Source organism: Ranitomeya imitator, chromosome 7 (genome assembly GCF_032444005.1).
Source record: "Ranitomeya imitator isolate aRanImi1 chromosome 7, aRanImi1.pri, whole genome shotgun sequence".
Classification (NCBI taxonomy): Eukaryota; Metazoa; Chordata; class Amphibia; order Anura; family Dendrobatidae; genus Ranitomeya; species Ranitomeya imitator.
Window position 1 is genome coordinate 100740283 of NC_091288.1, and position 25131 is coordinate 100765413.

The 25131-nt window shown below is 42.5% G+C and overlaps 1 protein-coding gene across 5 annotated transcripts in view; it reads right to left on the bottom strand.

Moving 5' to 3' along the window:
* Window positions 1–25131, bottom strand: part of CPO (carboxypeptidase O) — a 600072-nt gene that overhangs the window by 65485 nt on the left and 509456 nt on the right. For all 5 annotated transcript variants that reach the window (XM_069733693.1, XM_069733695.1, XM_069733697.1 and 2 more), the window contains 2 exons: window positions 11973–12084; window positions 682–783 (listed from right to left, as the gene is read on the bottom strand). In XM_069733693.1, coding sequence (XP_069589794.1) covers window positions 682–783; window positions 11973–12084 — 214 coding nt within the window. The remainder of the gene's footprint in view (window positions 1–681; window positions 784–11972; window positions 12085–25131) is intronic.

Consider the following 25131-nt stretch of genomic DNA (forward strand, 5'->3'; position numbering starts at 1 on the left):
GTGTTTGTATATCTTGATATATTTGACTTTTCCTGACATGAAAATACCAAATATGTTTATTTTTTAAATAATTTCTTTATTTTTGAAGGTGGAATTTTTTTTATACATATAAACATATTTTTTAAACATTTTGGAGTAATTCTTTTTTTGGCCCTGTATGGGACTTGACCCTGTGATCATTCAATCACTTATACAATAGCATGCAGCATCACAGTATTGTGGTTTATAGTGATATTGTGGTTCCTCTATAAAGATCCTCACAGGAGGACCAAGATGGCCGTTATGAGGCCCTTCAGCAGGCCCCTGGCTGCCATGGTAACACATAATTTCCCAGTGATTACATAATTTAAATGCAGCTGATAGAGATGGGCAGCAGCGTTTAAGTGACTAACTACAGGCAAGCTCCAGTCGCTGTAGTGATGGGCAGATGCCAGCTATGTAACACTGCTAGCGTCTGCTTAGTATGAAGTGGGCTCCGTGCCATAGGTAAGGCTCAGGCTAAGTTTCATAGGTCAGGTTCAAACTTTTTGTTTTCAGTTGTTTACCAGTTAATTTGATGGTTGACGATGCAAAAACATATGTTCACCAAAAGTTCAATATTTTTATCAATAGAAATATATTCTATCCTAATAACTAGTAAAACAGAAGATGATAGAAGTTAGATTTTATACTAGGACCAACCTTTAAATAATGAATTGGCCTGGACTCGTAGGTGAAGCCCAAGTTGTGCTGAGTTACCAGATCACCGTGCTTCTCTGTCATTAGATTGATCCAGTCGTAAATCTGGAAGTAAAGAAACAATAAATGTTACCTGTATCGGAAAAATGTGTTTTTCCCACTGATTATAAACTTTTTCTTGCATCTGTTACATTTCCATAGCTCAAGTCCATCAACTTTGGTTCACATGCCCAATGTGAATTCTCTGTGATCGGTGGTTCCCTTCAATTTTTTATATTAAAAGGGGTAAAGATTTTTATTGGCTTTTACTGCAGGCCATTTTTCACAAATTAATCATGTCAGGACTTTTTCCTGCATGAAATTCACCCATAATCTGTACAAATTCATTGAGAAACAATCTGAAATTATTTTGAGGGGAAGGCGGGGTGGGAAATGAAGTAGCGAAATTAAAATAATGTAGTTGCTTAAGTGTGAGCACTCTCTTATAAGATGTGGTTGTGTTCAGAATTTGCAAAATCACATTTACACTGATGTTAAATAGTAGTCAGTACATAGCTGCCATCATACAAACTGATCCTGATTAACACCATGCAACAGTAAATTGAGAGGATAGCGGCACACCACTGATGAAAAAATGAAAAAGCTTTATTTAGGTATAGCAAGCCATATTAAAAACATGAACAGCCTTACGCGTTTCAGGTGCATGCAGGATATACAATTAAAATCACAGCCAGAAGAAATATCAATGAACAACCAATCACAGATGACAAATGATTAATTACATATGCACAAGATGTGGATGCAAACACATCAGCGAAGGGGAAAAAAACACATGTCAACAAATATAAAATAAATAATTTCTTGAGTTCATGCCCATCAGATATCTCGTGTCCAGCTCTAGAATCCAGAATGCCTCCCTTGAAGTCAATAGTTTGTTTGTTTCCACCCTGAATAGGATTAAAAATCTTTTCAAATGTATAAAAAGCAAAATGTGTGACGTCTCCTTGGTGAATATTCACAAAGTGTTTTGAGGCACAGGCGTAAGACACATTTTTGTTTTGAATATTGGCTAAATGTTCAGCTATGTGTTTTTTAATCTTTCTGTAGTGCAACCAACGACAAACAACAGATGCAGTAAATTACATATTGTGTATCACAATTCATGAAAGACATAACCTTCTGTGAAAAACCGGAAAAAGAACTAATAGATTTAGTTTCATCAAGTGCGTAAACGCACACATTGCAAAGATTACCAGCACATTTGTAAAAACCAGTAGTGGACAACCAGGATTTAGGAGTAGAATGTTGTTTGAAAACACTAGGAGAAAGCGCATTACCTAAACTAAAACCTTTCCTTGCTACATATCTGCTGCCATTCCAGGTAATTTGACGTACCGTATATACTCGAGTATAAGCTGAGATTTTCAGCCCAAATTTTTGGGCTGAAAGTGCCCCTCTCGGCTTATACTCGAGTCAAGGTGGGTGGCAGGGTCGGCGGGTGAGGGGGTGAGGGCGCTGAGGTATACTTACCTAGTCCCAGCGATCCTGGCACTGTCCCTGCAGTCCCACGGTCTTCTGTGCTGCAGCTTCTTCCCCTCTTCAGCGGTCACGTGGGACCGCTCATTAGAGAAATGAATAGGCGGCTCCACCTCCCATAGGGGTGGAGCCGCCTATTCATTTCTCTAATCAGCGGTAACGGTGGCCGCTGATAGAGAAAGAAGCTGCGGCACCGAAGACCGTGGGACAGGCAGAGGGAGCCGGACGTCGGGACCAGGTAAGTATGTCATATTTACCTGTCCCCGTTCCAGCCACCGGGCGTCGCTCCATCTTCCCGGCGCCGCTCTGTCTTCCCGGCGTCTATGCGCTCTGACTGTTCAGGTCAGAGGGCGCGATGATGCATATAGTGTGCGCGATGCCCTCTGCCTGATCAGTCAGCGCCGGCCGGCACCGGGAGAATCTTTGGGGTCTCGGCTGCCGGGGGTAGCCGAGACCCCAAAGAGCATGAGCGGGGTCGGTATTACCGACCCCTGTTTTGCGATCGCCGGTAATTAACTGTTTACCGGCGACCGCAAAAAAAAAAAAAAAAGTAAAGTGTTCTCTGTCCTCTGATGTGATCGCACATCAGAGGACAGAGAAATAGGGGGATTCGGGGACCCTACAATACTCACCTGTGTCCCTGGATCCTCTTGCTGCTCCTCCTGGCCGCCGGCAGAAGAACATGGCGGACGCATGCCCAGTGCGCCCGCCATCTGTCTCCATCTGCCGGCCGGCAGGAGAACAGCAGTTGGAGCTAAAATTAGGGTTAGGGGTAGGGTTAGGGTTAGGGGTAGGGTTAGGGTTAGGGGTAGGGTTAGGGCTAGGGTTAGGGGTAGGGTTAGGGGTAGGGTTAGGGTTAGGGGTAGGGCTAGGGCTAGGGTTAGGGGTAGGGTTAGGGGTAGGGTTAGGGGTAGGGGTAGGGTTAGGGGTAGGGTTAGGGGTAGGGGTAGGGTTAGGGGTAGGGTTAGGGGTAGGGGTAGGGTTAAGGGTAGGGCTAGGGTTAGGGGTAGGGTTAGGGCTAGGGTTAGGGCTAGGGTTGGGGCTAAATTTAGGGTTAGGGTTGGGGCTAAATTTAGGGTTAGGGTTGGGGCTAAATTTAGGGTTAGGCTTCTTTCACACTTACGTCGGTACGAGGCCGTCGCAATGCGTCGGCCCGACATACTGACGCACGTTGTGAAAATTGTGCACAACGTGGGCAGCAGCTGTAGTTTTTCAACGCATCCGCTGCCCAATCTATGTCCTGGGGAGGAGGGGGCGGAGTTACGGCCACGCATGCGCGGTCAGAAATGGCGGATGCGACGTACAAAAAAACGTTTCATTGAACGTTTTTTTGTGCCGACGCTCCGCCAAAACACAACTGATCCAGTGCACGACGGACGCGACGTGTGGCCATCCGTCACGATCCGTCGGCAATACAAGTCTATGGGCAAAAAACGCTTCCTGCGGGCACATTTGCAGGATCCGTTTCTTGTCCAAAACGACGGATTGCGACGGAATGCCAAACGAAGCAAGTGTGAAAGTAGCCTTAGGGCTAGGGTTAGGGTTGGGGCTAAAGTTAGGGCTAGGGTTGGGGCTAAAGTTAGGGTTAGATCTGGGATTAGGGTTAGGGTTTGGATTAGGGTTGGTATTAGGGTTAGGGTTGGCATTAGGGTTACGCTTGGGATTAGGGTTAGGTTTGGGATTAGGGTTGTGATTAGGGGTGTATTGGGATTAGGGTTAGGTTTGAGGTTAGGGTTGAGATTAGGATTAGGGGTGTGTTGGATTTAGGGTTTTGATTAGGGTTATGGTTAGGGTTGACATTAGGGTTGTTTTGGGGTAAGGGTTGTGATTATGGTTAGGGTTAGTGATTAGGATTATGGATCAGGTTGGGATTAGGGTTAGGGGTGTGTTGGGGTTAGGGTTGGAGCTAGAATTGGGGGGTTTCCACTGTTTAGGTACATCAGGGGGTCTCCAAACACGACAGCCAATTTTGCGCTCAAAAAGTCAAATGGTGCTCCCTCCCTTCTGAGCTCTGCCGTGCGCCCAAACAGTGGGTTACCCCCACATATGGCGCATCAGCGTACTCGGGATAAATTGGACAACAACTTCTGGGGTCCAATTTCTCTTGTTACCCTTGTGAAAATAAAAACTTGGGGGCTACAAAATCTTTTTTGTGAAAAAAAAAATATTTTTTATTTTCATGACTCTGCATTCTAAACTTCTGTGAAGCACTTGGGCATTCAAAGTTCTCACCACACATCTATATAAGTTCCTTGGGGGGTCTAGTTTTCAAAATGGGGTCACTTGTGGGGGGTTACTACAGTTTAGGTACATCAGGGGCTCTGCAATCGCAACATAATGCCCACAGACCATTCTATCAAAGTCTGCATTCCAAAAAGGCGCTCCTTCCCTTCCGAGCTCTGCCATGCGCCCAAACAGTGGTTTACCCCCACATATGGCGCATCAGCGTACTCGGGATAAATTGGACAACAACTATTGCAGTCCAATTTCTCCTGTTACCCTTGTGAAAATAAAAACTTGGGGGCTACAATATCTTTTTTGTGGAAAAAAAAAATATTTTTTATTTTCACGACTCTGCATTCTAAACTTCTGTGAAGCACTTGGGCATTCAAAGTTCTCACCACACATCTAGATAAGTTCCTTGGGGGGTCTAGTTTCCAAAATGGGGTCACTTGTGGAGGATTTCTACTGGTTAGGTACATCAGGGGCTCTGCAAACGCAACATAATACCCGCAGACCATTCTATCAAAGTCTGCATTCCAAAACGGCGCTCCTTCCTTCCGAGCTCTGCCGTGCGCCCAAACAGTGGTTTACCCCCACATATGGGGTACCAGCATACTCAGGACAAATTGGACAACAACTTTTGGGGTCCAATTTCTCTTGTTACCCTTATGAAAATAAAAACTTGGGGGCTAAAAATCTTTTTTGTGGAAAAAAAAATATTTTTTATTTTCACGGCTCTGCATTATAAACTTCTGTGAAGCACTTGGGCATTCAAGGTTCTCACCACACATCTAGATAAGTTCCATGGGGGGTCTAGTTTCCAAAATGGGGTCACTTGTTGGGGGATTTCTACTGTTTATGCACATCAGGGGCTCTCCAAACGCGACATGGCATCCGATCTCAATTCCAGCCAATTCTACATTGAAAAAGTTAAACGGCACTCCTTCTCTTCCAAGCTCTGCGGTGCGCCCTAACAGTGGTTTACCCCCACATATTGGGTATCAGCGTACTCAGGAGAAATTGCACAACAACTTTTGTGGTCTAATTTCTCCTGTTACCCTTGTGAAAATAAGAATTTGTGGGCGAAAAGATCATTTTTGTGTAAACAAAAGCGATTTTTTATTTTCACGGCTCTACGTTATAAACTTCTGTGAAGCACTTGGGGGTTCAAAGTGCTCACCACACATCTAGATAAGTTCCTTAAGGGGTCTAGTTTCCAAAATGGTGTCACTTGTGGGGAGTTTCCACTATTTAGGCCCATCAGGGGCTCTCTAAACGTGACATGGCGTCCGATCTCAATTCCAGCCAATTCTGCATTGAAAAAGTCGAACGGCGCTCCTTCACTTCTAAGTTCTGCGGTGCGCCCAAACAGTGGTTTACCCCCACATATGGGGTATTGGCGTATTCTGGAGAAATTGCATAACAAAATTTATGGTTACATTTCTGTTTTTACACTTGTGAAAATAAAAAAAATGGTTCTGAATTAAGATGTTTGCAAAAAAAACTTAAATGTTCATTTTTTCCTTCCACATTGTTTCAGTTCCTGTGAAGCACGTAAAGGGTTAATAAACTTCTTGAATGTGGTTTTGAGAACCTTGAGGGGTGTAGTTTTTAGAATGGTGTCACACTTCATTATTTTCTATCATATAGACCCCTCAAAATGACTTCAAATGTGATGTGGTCCCTAAAAAAAAATGGTGTTGTAAAAATGAGAAATTGCTGGTCAACTTTTAACCCTTATAACTCCCTAACAAAAAAAAATTTTGTTTCCAAAATTATGCTGATGTAAAGTAGACATGTGGGAAATGTTATTTATTAACTATTTTTCATGACATATTTCTCTGATTTAAGGGCATAAAAATACAAAGTTTGAAAATTGCAAAATGTTAAAAATTTTCGCCATATTTCCGTTTTTTTCATAAATAATCGCAAGTAATATCGAAGAAATGTTACCACTAACATGAAGTACAATATGTCACGAAAAAACAATCTCAGAATCAGCGGGATCCGTTGAAGCGTTCCAGACAGCCAATTTTGCGCTCAAAAAGTCAAATGGTGCTCCCTCCCTTCTGAGCTCTGCCGTGCGCCCAAACAGTGGGTTACCCCCACATATGGGGCATCAGCGTACTCGGGATAAATTGGACAACAACTTCTGGGGTCCAATTTCTCTTGTTACCCTTGTGAAAATAAAAACTTGGGGGCTACAAAATCTTTTTTGTGAAAAAAAAAATATTTTTTATTTTCATGACTCTGCATTCTAAACTTCTGTGAAGCACTTGGGCATTCAAAGTTCTCACCACACATCTATATAACTTCCTTGGGGGGTCTAGTTTTCAAAATGGGGTCACTTGTGGGGGGTTACTACAGTTTAGGTACATCAGGGGCTCTGCAATCGCAACATAATGCCCACAGACCATTCTATCAAAGTCTGCATTCCAAAAAGGCGCTCCTTCCCTTCCGAGCTCTGCCGTGCGCCCAAACAGTGGTTTACCCCCACATATGGCGCATCAGCGTACTCGGGATAAATTGGACAACAACTATTGCAGTCCAATTTCTCCTGTTACCCTTGTGAAAATAAAAACTTGGGGGCTACAATATCTTTTTTGTGGAAAAAAAAAATATTTTTTATTTTCACGACTCTGCATTCTAAACTTCTGTGAAGCACTTGGGCATTCAAAGTTCTCACCACACATCTAGATAAGTTCCTTGGGGGGTCTAGTTTCCAAAATGGGGTCACTTGTGGAGGATTTCTACTGGTTAGGTACATCAGGGGCTCTGCAAACGCAACATAATACCCGCAGACCATTCTATCAAAGTCTGCATTCCAAAACGGCGCTCCTTCCTTCCGAGCTCTGCCGTGCGCCCAAACAGTGGTTTACCCCCACATATGGGGTACCAGCATACTCAGGACAAATTGGACAACAACTTTTGGGGTCCAATTTCTCTTGTTACCCTTATGAAAATAAAAACTTGGGGGCTAAAAATCTTTTTTGTGGAAAAAAAAATATTTTTTATTTTCACGGCTCTGCATTATAAACTTCTGTGAAGCACTTGGGCATTCAAGGTTCTCACCACACATCTAGATAAGTTCCATGGGGGGTCTAGTTTCCAAAATGGGGTCACTTGTTGGGGGATTTCTACTGTTTATGCACATCAGGGGCTCTCCAAACGCGACATGGCATCCGATCTCAATTCCAGCCAATTCTACATTGAAAAAGTTAAACGGCACTCCTTCTCTTCCAAGCTCTGCGGTGCGCCCTAACAGTGGTTTACCCCCACATATTGGGTATCAGCGTACTCAGGAGAAATTGCACAACAACTTTTGTGGTCTAATTTCTCCTGTTACCCTTGTGAAAATAAGAATTTGTGGGCGAAAAGATCATTTTTGTGTAAACAAAAGCGATTTTTTATTTTCACGGCTCTACGTTATAAACTTCTGTGAAGCACTTGGGGGTTCAAAGTGCTCACCACACATCTAGATAAGTTCCTTAAGGGGTCTAGTTTCCAAAATGGTGTCACTTGTGGGGAGTTTCCACTGTTTAGGCACATCAGGGGCTCTCTAAACGTGACATGGCGTCCGATCTCAATTCCAGCCAATTCTGCATTGAAAAAGTCGAACGGCGCTCCTTCACTTCTAAGTTCTGCGGTGCGCCCAAACAGTGGTTTACCCCCACATATGGGGTATTGGCGTATTCTGGAGAAATTGCATAACAAAATTTATGGTTACATTTCTGTTTTTACACTTGTGAAAATAAAAAAAATGGTTCTGAATTAAGATGTTTGCAAAAAAAACTTAAATGTTCATTTTTTCCTTCCACATTGTTTCAGTTCCTGTGAAGCACGTAAAGGGTTAATAAACTTCTTGAATGTGGTTTTGAGAACCATGAGGGGTGTAGTTTTTAGAATGGTGTCACACTTCATTATTTTCTATCATATAGACCCCTCAAAATGACTTCAAATGTGATGTGGTCCCTAAAAAAAAATGGTGTTGTAAAAATGAGAAATTGCTGGTCAACTTTTAACCCTTATAACTCCCTAACAAAAAAAAATTTTGTTTCAAAAATTGTGCTGATGTAAAGTAGACATGTGGGAAATGTTATTTATTAACTATTTTTCATGACATATCTCTCTGACTTAAGGGCATAAAAATACAAAGTTTGAAAATTGCAAAATTTTAAAAATTTTCGCCATATTTCCGTTTTTTTCATAAATAATCGCAAGTAATATCGAAGAAATGTTACCACTAACATGAAGTACAATATGTCACGAAAAAACAATCTCAGAATCAGCGGGATCCGTTGAAGCGTTCCAGACAGCCAATTTTGCGCTCAAAAAGTCAAATGGTGCTCCCTCCCTTCTGAGCTCTGCCGTGCGCCCAAACAGTGGGTTACCCCCACATATGGGGCATCAGCGTACTCGGGATAAATTGGACAACAACTTCTGGGGTCCAATTTCTCTTGTTACCCTTGTGAAAATAAAAACTTGGGGGCTACAAAATCTTTTTTGTGAAAAAAAAAATATTTTTTATTTTCATGACTCTGCATTCTAAACTTCTGTGAAGCACTTGGGCATTCAAAGTTCTCACCACACATCTATATAAGTTCCTTGGGGGGTCTAGTTTTCAAAATGGGGTCACTTGTGGGGGGTTACTACAGTTTAGGTACATCAGGGGCTCTGCAATCGCAACATAATGCCCACAGACCATTCTATCAAAGTCTGCATTCCAAAAAGGCGCTCCTTCCCTTCCGAGCTCTGCCGTGCGCCCAAACAGTGGTTTACCCCCACATATGGCGCATCAGCGTACTCGGGATAAATTGGACAACAACTATTGCAGTCCAATTTCTCCTGTTACCCTTGTGAAAATAAAAACTTGGGGGCTACAATATCTTTTTTGTGGAAAAAAAAAATATTTTTTATTTTCACGACTCTGCATTCTAAACTTCTGTGAAGCACTTGGGCATTCAAAGTTCTCACCACACATCTAGATAAGTTCCTTGGGGGGTCTAGTTTCCAAAATGGGGTCACTTGTGGAGGATTTCTACTGGTTAGGTACATCAGGGGCTCTGCAAACGCAACATAATACCCGCAGACCATTCTATCAAAGTCTGCATTCCAAAACGGCGCTCCTTCCTTCCGAGCTCTGCCGTGCGCCCAAACAGTGGTTTACCCCCACATATGGGGTACCAGCATACTCAGGACAAATTGGACAACAACTTTTGGGGTCCAATTTCTCTTGTTACCCTTATGAAAATAAAAACTTGGGGGCTAAAAATCTTTTTTGTGGAAAAAAAAATATTTTTTATTTTCACGGCTCTGCATTATAAACTTCTGTGAAGCACTTGGGCATTCAAGGTTCTCACCACACATCTAGATAAGTTCCATGGGGGGTCTAGTTTCCAAAATGGGGTCACTTGTTGGGGGATTTCTACTGTTTATGCACATCAGGGGCTCTCCAAACGCGACATGGCATCCGATCTCAATTCCAGCCAATTCTACATTGAAAAAGTAAAACGGCACTCCTTCTCTTCCAAGCTCTGCGGTGCGCCCTAACAGTGGTTTACCCCCACATATTGGGTATCAGCGTACTCAGGAGAAATTGCACAACAACTTTTGTGGTCTAATTTCTCCTGTTACCCTTGTGAAAATAAGAATTTGTGGGCGAAAAGATCATTTTTGTGTAAACAAAAGCGATTTTTTATTTTCACGGCTCTACGTTATAAACTTCTGTGAAGCACTTGGGGGTTCAAAGTGCTCACCACACATCTAGATAAGTTCCTTAAGGGGTCTAGTTTCCAAAATGGTGTCACTTGTGGGGAGTTTCCACTGTTTAGGCACATCAGGGGCTCTCTAAACGTGACATGGCGTCCGATCTCAATTCCAGCCAATTCTGCATTGAAAAAGTCGAACGGCGCTCCTTCACTTCTAAGTTCTGCGGTGCGCCCAAACAGTGGTTTACCCCCACATATGGGGTATTGGCGTATTCTGGAGAAATTGCATAACAAAATTTATGGTTACATTTCTGTTTTTACACTTGTGAAAATAAAAAAAATGGTTCTGAATTAAGATGTTTGCAAAAAAAACTTAAATGTTCATTTTTTCCTTCCACATTGTTTCAGTTCCTGTGAAGCACGTAAAGGGTTAAAAAACTTCTTGAATGTGGTTTTGAGAACCTTGAGGGGTGTAGTTTTTAGAATGGTGTCACACTTCATTATTTTCTATCATATAGACCCCTCAAAATGACTTCAAATGTGATGTGGTCCCTAAAAAAAAATGGTGTTGTAAAAATGAGAAATTGCTGGTCAACTTTTAACCCTTATAACTCCCTAACAAAAAAAAATTTTGTTTCCAAAATTGTGCTGATATAAAGTAGACATGTGGGAAATGTTATTTATTAACTATTTTTCATGACATATCTCTCTGATTTAAGGGCATAAAAATACAAAGTTTGAAAATTGCAAAATTTTTAAAATTTTCGCCATATTTCCGTTTTTTTCATAAATAATCGCAAGTAATATCGAAGAAATGTTACCACTAACATGAAGTACAATATGTCACGAAAAAACAATCTCAGAATCAGCGGGATCCTTTGAAGCGTTCCAGAGTTATAACCTCATAAAGTGACAGTGGTCAGAATTGCAAAAATTGGCCTGGTCATTAAGTACCAAATTGGCTCTGTCACTAAGGGGTTAAGTATATAAGGGGACAATACAAATATCTCTCTGAGGATCTGTTTAGACGAAGGAATGTGACTTTCACAATGGGGCATTCTCTGCATCTGGAGGAGGGAAGGTTTTTCTACCAACATAGAAGAGGATTCTTTACTGTTAGGGCAGTGAGAATCTGGAATTACTTGCCTGAGGAGGTGGTGATGGCAAACTCAGTCGAGGGGTTCAAGATAGGCCTGGATGTCTTCCTGGAGTGCAACAATATTGTATCTTACAATTATTATGTTCTTTAGAAGGACGCAGATCTGGGGATTTATTCTGACGTAATATAGGCTGAACTGGATGGACAAATGTCTTTTTTCGGCCTTGCTAACTATGTTACTATGTTACTATGTATGTTATAAAAAAAAGACTATCCTCATCAGGAAGGGGTTAATTCATGGCAGCAAAGATTACCTATTGTATTAAATTTGTCATAAATATTCACCTTCATTTCTTCTTTGAACAAAACTAAGTTATGTTCGGACAGCACGATGGCTCAGTGGATAGCACTGCAGCCTTGCAGCGCTTGAGTTCTGGGTTCTAATCCCACCTTGGACACCATCTGCAAGGAGTTTGTATGTTCTCCCCGTGTTTGCGTGGGTTTCCTTCGGGTTCTCCGGTTTCCTCCCACATTCCAAAGACATACTGATAGGGAATTTAGATTGTGAGCCCCATTGGGGACAGTGAGGATAATGTGTGCAAAACTGTAAAGCGCTGCAGAATATGTTAGCGCTATATAAAAATAAAGATTATTGTATTGTATATTATTAAGTTGCTCTTGCTTCAGTTGGTTATTATGATCATGATCATTAGTAAAGGCTATCTTACTTCTTCCATTGGATGATATTTGGTGTAGTCATAATCTGATGTGGATCGTTGCTGTCTTATTCTTGTTTCCTTTGGACTGCCCGTTAGCTGCGATAAATTGTCAACCAGAATTCTATAAAATAAAAGGAGGACCACTTATTACTTATATGTCTGATTAGTTCATATGAGCACAATCTATTATTATCTACAATGAGGAGGACTATAAACTGTTGATTGAATCATGAAATTGACACTTCTTCTTGCAATGAGGCACTGAAAATGTATATGTCGCACATCACCATTTACGATACGATACGATACGATACACTTTATTGATCCCAGGGGAAATTACTTTATTACAGCAGCAATACAAACAGCAGTACATAAAATATTAGGACACAAATCTTACACAAGTATACCAACATTACATAACAAATAAATGTGTGTAGTTCAGGTATATACAGTAAGTACTATTAATTGACATTAGTACACCTGCAATCAGTCATTGTTGTCTACCACCCTTAGGAAATTATGTAGTAGGTACAAATGATTTCCTGAATTTCTCCTTTTTACACCTTAGTAGGATTAGTCAGCTGCTGAATATGCTATTCTGAATGTGAATGTTGCGAAGCATTAACTGATGACTTTTCACTAAAGTTAAATGAAAATTTTATCTGCATAATTTGTGCCTTCACTTGCCAAAGGACTGAATGAAGGAAGGTGGCTTCAGCATCCAAGGATTATTATTGCAGTACAAATCCAGGAACAGAAGCAACGTCTCAACCCCTAGTATAGATCTGAGCCAACGGACTGAGAAAGGGACATATACATTCATTGCCTGTGCCCCTCAATTAAAAGAATGTTGCATAGAACCTCCTCAGGACCCAGGTACAATTGAATAGAATGTTGAGGCAAAAAGCCGGTGGAGAAGTCTTTTATTTACCACTAGATGGTGGCCCGATTCTAACGCATCGGGTATTCTAGAATATGCATGTCCTCTTAGTATATTGCACAGCCCACGTAGTATATTGCCCAGGCACGTAGTATATTGCCCAATCACATAGTATATTGCCCAGCCACGTAGTATATTGCCCAGCCACATAGTATATTGCACAGCCACGTAGTATATTACCCAGTGATGTAGTATATTGCCCAGGCACGTAGTATATTGCCCAATCACGTAGTATATTGCCCAGCCACGTAGTATATTGCCCAGCCACATAGTATATTGCACAGCCACGTAGTATATTACCCAGTGATGTAGTATATTGCCCAGGCACGTAGTATATTGCCCAGCCACATAGTATATTGCACAGCCACGTAGTATATTACCCAGTGATGTAGTATATTGCCCAGGCACGTAGTATATTGCCCAATCACGTAGTATATTGCCCAGCCACGTAGTATATTGCCCAGCCACATAGTATATTGCACAGCCACGTAGTATATTACCCAGTGATGTAGTATATTGCCCAGGCACGTAGTATATTGCCCAATCACGTAGTATATTGCCCAGCCACGTAGTATATTGCCCAGCCACGTAGTATATTGCCCAGCCACGTAGTATATTGCCCAGTGATGTAGTATATTGCCCAGCCACGTAGTATATTGCCCAGCCACGTAGTACAGGTCCTTCTCAAAAAATTAGCATATAGTGTTAAATTTCATTATTTACCATAATGTAATGATTACAATTAAACTTTCATATATTATAGATTCATTATCCACCAACTGAAATTTGTCAGGTCTTTTATTGTTTAAATACTGATGATTTTGGCATACAACTCCTGATAACCCAAAAAACCTGTCTCAAAAAATTAGCATATTTCACCCATCCAATCAAAAAAAAAGTGTTTTTTAATAACAAACAAAAAAACCATCAAATAATAATGTTCAGTTATGCACTCAATACTTGGTCGGGAATCCTTTGGCAGAAATGACTGCTTCAATGCGGCGTGGCATGGAAGCAATCAGCCTGTGACACTGCTGAGATGTTATGGAGGCCCAGGATGCTTCAATAGCGGCCTTCAGCTCAACCAGAGTGTTGGGTCTTGCGTCTCTGAACTTTCTCTTCACAATATCCCACAGATTCTCTATGGGGTTCAGGTCAGGAGAGTTGGCAGGCCAATTGAGCACAGTAATACCATGGTCAGTAAACCATTTACCAGTGGTTTTGGCACTGTGAGCAGGTGCCAGGTCGTGCTGAAAAATGAAATCTTCATCTCCATAAAGCATTTCAGCCGATGGAAGCATGAAGTGCTCCAAAATCTCCTGATAGCTAGCTGCATTGACCCTGCCCTTGATGAAACACAGTGGACCAACACCAGCAGCTGACAAGGCACCCCACACCATCACTGACTGTGGGTACTTGACACTGGACTTCAGGCATTTTGGCATTTCCTTCTCCCCAGTCTTCCTCCAGACTCTGGCACCTTGATTTCCGAATGACATGCAAAATTTGCTTTCATCAGAAAAAAGTACTTGGGACCACTTAGCAACAGTCCAGTGCTGCTTCTCAGTAGCCCAGGTCAGGCGCCTCTGCCGCTGTTTATGGTTCAAAAGTGGCTTTACCTGGGGAATGCGGCACCTGTAGCCCATTTCCTGCACACGCCTGTGCACGGTGGCTCTGGATGTTTCCACACCAGACTCAGTCCACTGCTTCCTCAGGTTCCCCAAGGTCTGGAATCGGTCCTTCTCCACAATCTTCCTCAGGGTCCGGTCTCCTCTTCTCGTTGTACAGCGTTTTCTGCCACATTGTTTCCTTCCAACAGACTTACCATTGAGGTGCCTTGATACAGCACTCTGGGAACAGCCTATTTGTTGAGAAATTTCTTTCTGGGTCTTACCCTCTTGCTTGAGGGTGTCAATGATGGCCTTCTTGACATCTGTCAGGTCGCTAGTCTTACCCATGATGGGGGTTTTGAGTAATGAACCAGGCAGGGAGTTTATAAAAGCCTCAGGTATCTTTTGCATGTGTTTAGAGTTAATTAGTTGATTCAGAAGATTAGGGTAATAGGTCGTTTAGAGAACCTTTTCTTGATATGCTAATTTTTTGAGACAGGTTTTTTGGGTTATCAGGAGTTGTATGCCAAAATCATCAGTATTTAAACAATAAAAGACCTGACAAATTTCAGTTGGTGGATAATGAATCTATAATATATGAAAGTTTAATTGTAATCATTACATTATGGTAAATAATGAAATTTAACACTATATGCTAATTTTTTGAGAAGGACCTGTATATTGCCAAGTGACGTAGTATACAGCACAGAGCCACGTAGTATATTGCCCAGTTACGTAGTATATTGCCCAGTGACATAGTATACAGCACAGAGCCACATAGTATATTGCTCAGTTACGTAGTATATTGCCCAGTGACATAGTATACAGCACAGAGCCACGTAGTATATTGCCCAGTGACATAGTATACAGCACAAAGCCACATAGTATATTGCCCAGTTACATAGTATACAGCACAGAGCCACGCAGTATATTGCACAGCGACGTAGTATACAGCACAAAGCCACATAGTATATTGCCCAGCCACGTATGTCACAGGTTAAAAAATAAAAAATAAACATATACTCACCTTCTGAGGGAGCCCTTGTAGTCATGTCGCCTGTGTGCGGTGTACTCGGTAGCTTCCGATCCCAGGGTTGGTAGCGCAGGACCCGTGATAACGTCGCGGTCACATGACTGTGACGTCATGGCAGGTCCTTGTCGCATACCATCCTTGCCACTGGAAGCTGCAGCTTGCATGGAGCGGTTAACGGAGCGTCGCGAGGAGCTGGAAAAGTGGCGGAAGGTGAGTATATAATGATTTTTTATTTTTTTATTATTTTTAACATTAGATCCTTTTACTATTGACGCTGCATAGGCAGCATCTATAGTAAAAAGTTGGCGACACACAGGGTTAATAGCGGCGGTAACGGAGTGAGTTACCCGTGGCATAATGCGGTCCAATACCACTGGGATTAACCCTGTGTGAGCAGGGACTGCGGGGAGTATGGAGCCGGTGCCGGACACTGACTGGAGGGGAGTAGGGAGGGACTAATCGGACTGTGACCGTCGCTGATTGGTCGCGGCAGCCATGACAGGCCGCTGGCGAGACCAATCAGCGACAGAGAGAGACAGAGGCCTCGACCAATGAATATGCGTGACAGACAGAAAGACAGACAGAAGGACAGAAAGACGGAAGTGACCCTTAGACAATTATATAGTAGACACTGCCTAGGTAGAGCCTGAAAAGGTCCTGCAAGTGCCTGTGTCTGTAGGGCTTGGAGGCATCAAGAGCATTATACTGCGGTCTGCGTAAGAGGGGCTGTGGGTGAGTCATACTGTGTGATGGTTTTGGGAGCATCATATTTTATGGGGGCTGTAGGGAGATAATACTGTGTGGGGAACTATAGGGGCTTCATACTGATTGAGAGTGTGGGGGAATTGCACTCTGTTGGAAACTGTAGAGGCATCATACTGAGTGTGGGGCATAATGTTATTCCAGGGGCTGTGAGGGGCATCATGCTTTCTGGGGGCAGGGCTTAGCTGTCAGCCAGAGCTTTGAAACTTCCAAATGAAGAACGGTCTTGATGAGCTTTGAAGTGGCAAGTAATCCTTGCAGTGTGACTGACTTGTTTATCAAGTGGTTTGTGCATACATAATTGTGCACATGCTGTGTGTTTGTGCTTGCCTGATATACATATATACATATATATATATAATTGTCTAAGGGGTACTTCCGTCTGTCTGTCTTTCTGTCTGTCGGCAACTTCCGTTATGGAAATTCCACGTCACTGATTGGTCTTGCCAGCTGCCTGTCATGGCTGCCGCGACCAATCAGCGACATGCACAGTCCGATTAGTCCCTCCCTACTCCCCTGCAGTCAGTGCCCAGCGCCCGCATACTCCCCTCCACTCACCGCTCACACAGGGTTAATGCCAGTGGTAATGGGCCGCGGGTACCGCACTCCGTAACCGCTGCTATTAACCCTGTGTGGACAAGTTTTTACTATTGATGCTGCGTATGCAGCATCTGTAGTAAAAAGATCTAATGTTACAAAAAAAAAAACGTTATTCTCACCCTCCGACGTGGCGCTGTCCTCGGCAGTGCAAGCGGCAGGTTCTGGTGCTAAGGATGCTATGCGAGAAGGACCTGCCATGACATCACGGTCATGTGACCGCAACGTCATCACAGGTGCTGCGCTTATACCAATCCTGGGACCGGAAGCTGCCGCGTGCACCGCACACAGGCACCAGGACTACAAGAGCCCTTCAGAAGGTGAGTATGTTTATTTTTTATTTTAAGTCTTTTTTAACCTGTTACATACGTGTCTGGGCAATATACTACGTGGCTGGGCAATATACTACGTAACTGGCCAATATACTACGTGACTGGGCAGTATACTACATGTCTGTGCTGTATACTACGTGGCTCTGTGCTGTATACTACATTGCTGTGCAATATACTACGTGGCTGGGCAATATACTACATGACTTGGCAATATACTATGTGGCTTGGCAATATACTACGTCGCTGGGCAATATAGTACGTGACTGGGCAATATACTACGTGGCTGGGCAATATACTACGTGGCTGGGCAATATACTACGTGACTGGGCAATATACTGTACTACGTGACTGGGCAATATACTACGTGGCTGGGCAATATACTATGTGGCTTGGCAATATACTACGTCGCTGGGCAATATACTACGTAGCTGGGCAATATACTACGTGGCTGGGCAATATACTACGTGGCTGGGCAATATATTACGTGGCTGGGCAATATACTACATGGGCTGTGCAATATACTACGAGGACATGCATATTCTAGAATACCCGACGCGTTAGAATCGGGCCACCATCTAGTATATCTATATACATATATATATACTGTATACTGTATATTCTGTTTGTGTTCTGCAAGTCTGTGCTCCATGCTTGTCTGATGTGTCTGCTGTGCTTGTATGACATGAAAGATGTGTGCGCTATGCTTGTGTGATGTGTGCGCTGTGCATGTGTAAAGGTCATCCAGGGCAGTAGTCGTGGCTAGGTTTCTCTGGCAAGATATACCCTTTTCTCCCCTTACAGAAAACTCATATGCCTCTTCATTCCTGGCGCCCGTGGGGCCTACCCTCCTTTTCGTTGGGTCGCGTTTGGCCTTACGCGAATGAACAGAGACACAGTCCAAGTATAACTCAAAATGCAAAACTTTACTTTCAGAACTTTGCAGCACATGCAGATTAATTTCATCATTGGCGACAGCTTCCACATTGTACATTACTGCATCTTTCCCTTCTCTTCTCTCCCTAACACACGGCTCGAGGTCAAGTCGTACCATCCTGTACATTTTCCCGTCATCCTCATCATATGGGTTCACAGCGCGCTGGGGATCCCTCATCTGTTTCGCACCGGCACCAAGGGAGTCTACCCATTCTAGCAATCTCCACATCTTGAGCGACCTGGCTGCCTGTCCTGCCGTGTCCTGTTCTGCAGTCTTCTTTTCTGGGAATCTCTTTCCCCTGTCACTGACGCTGTCACTCCTTTAGCTGTCTTACTATTTCTGGATGGCTGGGCCTTTCCTTTAATGTCACAGGGTATTGGGATGCTTGTGCATATTGCACACCTGAGCACTGTGGGTTTCCTGCCTAACTGACTCCAAACTAGGAAGTCCTATTCTCTTACTCCCCAGCAAACCCCTCCTATGGTTAACTATTAACAGGGTGACTAGACGAAGGACTCTGTATCCCCATCTAGTGGCTTTAGCACTAACAACACTGTCCCTATAATATACATTGTGCAGCAAGAAGATATGTAACACACATATACACTACCGTTCAAAAGTTTAGGGTCACCCAGACAATTTTGTGCTTTCCATGAAAACTCATACTTTTATTAATCAAATGAGTTGCCAAATGAATTTAATGTCTAGTCCAGACATTGACAAGGTTTGAAAAAAAGATTTTTATTTGAAATAATAATTTTCTCCTTCAAACTTTGCTTTTGTCAAAGAATGCCCCTTTTGCAGCAATTACAGCATTGTAGACCTTTGGCATTCTAGCAGTTAATTTGCTGATGTAATCAGGAGAAATTTCACTCCATACTTCCAGAAGCCCCTCCCACAAGTTGGTTTGGCTTGATGGGCACTTTATGCCCACCATATGGTCAAGCAGCTCCCACAGCAGCTCAATGGAGTTGAGATCTGGTGACTGCACTGGCCACTCCATTACAGATAGAATACCAGCTGCCTGCTGCTTCCCTAAATAGTTCTTGCATAATTTGGAGGTGTGCTTTGGGTGATTGTCCTGTTGTAGGATGAAATTGGCTCCAATCAAACGCTGTCCACAGGGTGTGGCATGGCGTTGCAAAATGGAGTGATAGTCTTCCTTATTCAATATCCCTTTTACCCTGTACAAATCTCCCACTTTACTAGCACCAAAGCAACCCCAGACCATCACATTACCTCCACTATGCTTGACAGATGGCATCAGGCACTCTTCCAGCATCTTTTCAGTTGTTCTGCGTCTTACAAATGTTCATCTGTGTGATCCAAACACCTCAAACTTAGATTTGTCTGTCCATAACTCTTTTTTCCAATCTTCCTCTGTCCAATGTCTGTGTTCTTTTGCCCATATTAATCTTTTCATTTTTTTAACCAGTCTCAGACATGGCTTTTTCTTTGCAACTCTGCCCTGGAGGCCATTTTGAGAGTTTAATGGAGCCAACAAATGTAATGCTCCAGATTCTCAACTAGCTCAAAGGAAGGTCCGGTTTATGCTTCTCTAATCAGCCAAACTGTTTTCAGCTGTGTTAACATACTTGCACAAGGGTTTGCAAGGGTATTCTAACCATCCATTAGCCTTCTTACACAGTTAGCAAACACAAAGTACCATAAAAACACTGGAGTGATGGTTGATGGAAATGGGCCTCTATACACTTCTGAAGATATTGCATTACAAACCAGATGTTTGCAGCTAGAATAGTTATTTACCACATTAACAATGTATAGAGTGTATTTCTGAATCATTTAATGTTAGCTTCACTGTAAAAAAAAGATTTTCTTTAAAAAATAAGGAAATTTCTAAGTGATCCTAAACTTTTGAACAGTGGTGTATATATACAGCAGCATATATTATTACATTACACAGGAGGACGTGTTTAAGGGCTTAGCGGTGTAATATAGTCCTTGTAACCCCTTACATTTCCCCTTCCTTTTACCATTGTCATCCCGGACAATCTTACACCAAAAATACAACTTTATTATGTTACAATAAATGCTCCACACAGGGAGACCTCATATATACAGTAGCTCAACAGGAGCCAAGTCCAAATGAGTTAAGTGTTCAATATTTTTTTTCCCTAGTGCCTGTACAGACAGTCCATAGGTGGTGTCCATTATATCACCAATATATAGGGTAGGCCATTTATATGGTTACACCTAAATAAAATGGGAATGATTGGTGATGATATCAACTTCCTGCTTGTGGCACATTAATATATGGGAGGGGGAAACTTTTCAAGATGGGTGGTGACCATGGTGGCCATTTTGGATCCAACTTTACTTTTCCCAATGGGAAGAGGGTCATGTGACACACCAAACTTATTGAAACTTTCACAAGAAAAACAATGGTGTGCTTGGTTTTAACGTAGCTTTATTCTTTCATGAGTTATTTGCAAGTTTATGACCACCTATAAAATGTGTTCAAAGTGCTGCTCGTTGTGTTAGATTGTCAATGCAATCCTCTTCTCCCACTCTTGACACATTGATAGCAACACCGCAGAAGAAATACTAGCACAAGCTTCCAGTATCCTTTGTTTCAGATGATGCACATTTTGTATCTTCACAGCTTAGACAATTGCCTTCAGATGACTCCAAAGATAAAAGTCTAAGGGGGTCAGATCGGGAGACCTTGGTGACCATTCAACTGGCCCATGATGACCAATCCACTTTCCAGGAAACTGTTCGTGCAGGATGGCTCGGACCTGACACCCATAATTTATGGTATGGTGTGGTATATGGGGTACAAAGATAGTGGGGCCATTCTTCATCAATGGAAACCTCAATGCCACTGGATATCTGAAATTGCTACACTGAAAGCATCAAAACTATGAATTAACACATGTGGAATTATATACTTAACAAAAACGTGTGAAACAACTGAAAATATGTCTTATATTCTAGGTTCTTCAAAGTAGCCACCTTTTGCCTTGATGACTGCTTTGCACACTCTTGGCATTCTCTTGATGAGCTTCAAGAGGTAGTCACCGGGAATGGTTTTCACTTCACAGGTGTACCCTGTCAGGTTTAATAAGTGGGATTTCTTGCCTTATAAATGGGGTTGGGACCATCAGTTGTGTTGTGCAGAAGTCTGGTGGATACACAGCTATTAGTCCTACTGAATAGACTATTAAAATTTGTTTTATGGCAAGAAAAAAGCGGCTAAGTAAAGAAAAATGAGTGGCCATCATTACTTTGAAATTAAGGTCAGTCAGTCTGAAAAATTGGGAAAACTTTGAAAGTGTCCCCAAGTGCAGTGGCAAAAACCATTAAGCGCTACAAAGAAACTGGCTCACATGAGGACCGCCCCAGGAAAGAAAGACCAAGAGTCACCTCTGCTTCTGAGGATAAGTTTATCCGAGTCACCAGCCTCAGAAATCGCAGGTTAACAGCAGCTCAGATTAGAGACCAGGTCAATTCCACACAGAGTTCTAACAGCAGACACATCTCTACAACAACTGTTAAGAGGAGACTTGTGCAGCAGGCCTTCATGGTAAAATAGCTGCTAGGAAACCACTGCTAAGGACAAGCAACAAGCAGAAGAGACTTGTTTGGGCTAAAGAACACAAGGAATGGACGTTAGACCCGTGGGAATCTGTGCTTTGGTCTGATGAGTCAAAATTTGAGATCTTTGGTTCCAACCACCGTGTCTTTGTGCGACGCAGAAAAGGTGAACGGATGCACTCTACATGCCTGATTCCTACCGTGAAGCATGGAGGAGGTGTGATGGTGTGCGGGTGCTTTGCTGGTGACACTATTGGGGATTTATTCAAAACTGAAGGCATACTGAACCAGCATGGCTGCCACAGTATCTTCCAGCGGCATGCTATTCCATCCGGTTTGCGTTTAGTTGGACCATCATTTATTTTTCAACAGGACAATGACCCCCATCACTTATTTTTCAACAGGACAATGACCCCAAACACACCTCCAGGCTGTGTAAGGGCTATTTGACCAAGAAGGAGAGTGATCGGGTGCTACGCCAGATGACCTGGCCTCCACAGTCACCAGACCTTAACCCAATCGAGATGGTTTGGGGTGAGCTGGACCGCAGAGTGAAGGCAAAAAGGCCAACAAGTGCTAAGCATCTCTGGGAACTCCTTCAAGATTGTTGGAAGACCATTCCCGGTGACTACCTCTTGAAGCTCATCAAGAGAATGCCAAAAGTGTGCAAAGCAGTCATCAAAGCAAATGGTGGCTACTTTGAAGAACCTAGAATATAAGACATAATTTCACTTGTTGCACACTTATTTGTTAAGTATATAATTCCACATGTGTTAATTCATAGTTGTGATGCCTTCAGTGTGAATGTACAATTTTCATAGTCATGAAAATACAGAACAATCTTTAAATGAGAAGGTGTGTCCAAACTTTTGTTCTGTACTGTATATATATACTAGCTGAAGAGCCCGGCGTTGCCTGGGCATAGTAAATATTCGTGGTTAGTTATAGCACCTCACTTCTCTTATTTTCCCATCACGCCTCTCATTTTCCCCATTACATCTTTCATTTTCCCCCTCGCATCTCTTATTTTCTCCTTCACACCTCTCATTTTCCCCCTCACTCCTCTTATTTTCCCCCTCACTCCTCTCATTCCCCCCTCACTACTCTCATTCCCCCCTAGCACTTGTACTTTCGACCTCATATCTGTCATTTTCCGATCACTCGACTATTTTCCCTCACTCCTCTCATTTTGCACTCACACCTTTTCATTTTCACCTCACACCTTTCATTTTCACCTCACACCTCTCATTTTCACCTCACACCTCTCATTTTCCCCTCAGTATATACATGTTTGTCATCTCCCTTATATATAGTATACACCTGTATGTCATCTCCTGTATATAGTATATACCTGTATGTCATCTCCCCTGTATATAGTATATACCTGTATGTCATCTCCCCTGTAAATAGCATATACCTGCTGTATGTCTTCTCCTCCTGTATATTGTATATACCTATGTGTCATTTCCTCCTGTATATAGTATATACCTGTATGTCATCTCTTCTGTATATACAGTAGTATATACCTGTATGCCATCTCCTCCTATATATAGTATATACCTGTATGTCTTCTCCTGCATATAGTACATACCTGTATGTCATCTCCCCTGTATATAGTATATACCTGCTGTATGTCATCTCCTCTATATACCTATGTGTCATCTCCTCTTTTCTATAGTATATACCTGTATGTCATCTTCTCCTGTATATAGTATATACGTGTGTTATCTCCTTCTGTACATAGTATATACCTGTGTGTCATCTCCTCCTATATATAGTATATACCTGTATGTCATCTCCTCCTGTATATAGTATATACCTGTGTGTCATCTGCTCCTGTATATAGTATATACTGTACCTGTGTGTCATCTCCCCTGTATATAGTATGTACCTGTATGTCATCTCCTCCTGTATTAGACCTCATTCACACGTTATTTGGTCAGTATTTTTACCTCAGTATTTGTAAGCTAAATTGGCAGCCTCATAAATCCCCAGCCAACAGGAAGCCCTCACCCTGGCAGTATATATTAGCTCACACATACACATAATAGACAGGTCATGTGACTGACAGCTGCCGTATTTCCTATATGGTACAGTTGTTGCTCTTGTAGTTTGTCTGCTTATTAAACAGATTTTTATTTTTGAAGGATAATACCAGACTTGTGAGTGTTTTAGGGCGGGTTTCATATGTCAAGTTGTGTGTGATGAGTTGCGTGTGGCGACATGCATGTAGCGACTTTTGTGAGATGAGTTTTGTGTGGTGACATGCGTGTAGCAAGTTTTTGTGTGTCGAGTTGCATGTGACAGGTTAGTGTAGCAAGTTGTGTTCAGCAAGTTTTGCTCATGACGAGTTTTTCGCGTGGCGAGTTTTATGTGTGGTGCGTTTTGAGTATGTGCAAGTTTTGTGCGAGGCAACTTTGCATGTGTTGCAACTTTTGTGCATGTGGCAATTTTTCCGCGTGTCCAAGTTTTGCGTGTGGCGAGTTTTCCATGAGGTGAGCTTTGCACGTGTGGCGAGTTTTGCGTGAGCCTAGTTTTGCATGTGGTGAATTTTGCGCGTAGCGAGTTTTGAGCGGCAACTTTTGTGTTTTGACTTTTATGTGGCGAGGTTGGTGTATGTGTGGTGAAATGTGTGCTGAGGGTGGTACAGTATATGTGTTCAAGCACGTGGTAGTGTGTGGTGCATTTTGTGTGTGTGTTCATATCCCCGTGTGTGGTGAGTATCCCATGTCGGGGCCCCACCTTAGCAACTGTACGGTATATACTCTTTGGCGCCATCGCTCTCATTCTTTAAGTCCCCTTGTTCACATCCGGCAGCTGTTAATTTGCCTCCAACACTTTTCCTTTCACTTTTTCCCCATTATGTAGATAGGGGCAAAATTGTTTGGTGAATTGGAAAGCGTGGGGTTAAAATTTCATCTCACAACATAGCCTATGACGCTCTAGGGGTCCAGATGTGTGACTGTGCAAAACTTTGTGGCTGTAGCTGCGATGGTGCAGATGCCAATCCCAGACACACACACATATATTCAGCTTTATATATTAGATATATACAGTAGCATACATTATTACATTACAAAGGAGGACATGCTTAGGAGTTAGGGGTGTAGTATAGTCCTTGTAACCCCTTACACATGCATGACATATCTGATGTGTGCTCAGTGATTTTGTGGTGTGTCTGATTGGTGCACTGTGTTTGTGTGATATATGGGCTGTGCTTATGTGATATGGCTGATGTGTGCGCTATGCTTGCGTGATGTGTAGAATCTGTGTGCAGTACTTCTGTGATGTGAATGATGTTTGCTTGTGTGATTTGTCTCATGAGTGCTATGCTTGTGTGGCATGTCTGACGTGTTCACAGTGTGCATTGTGTTTATGTGATATGACCAATGTGTGTGCTGT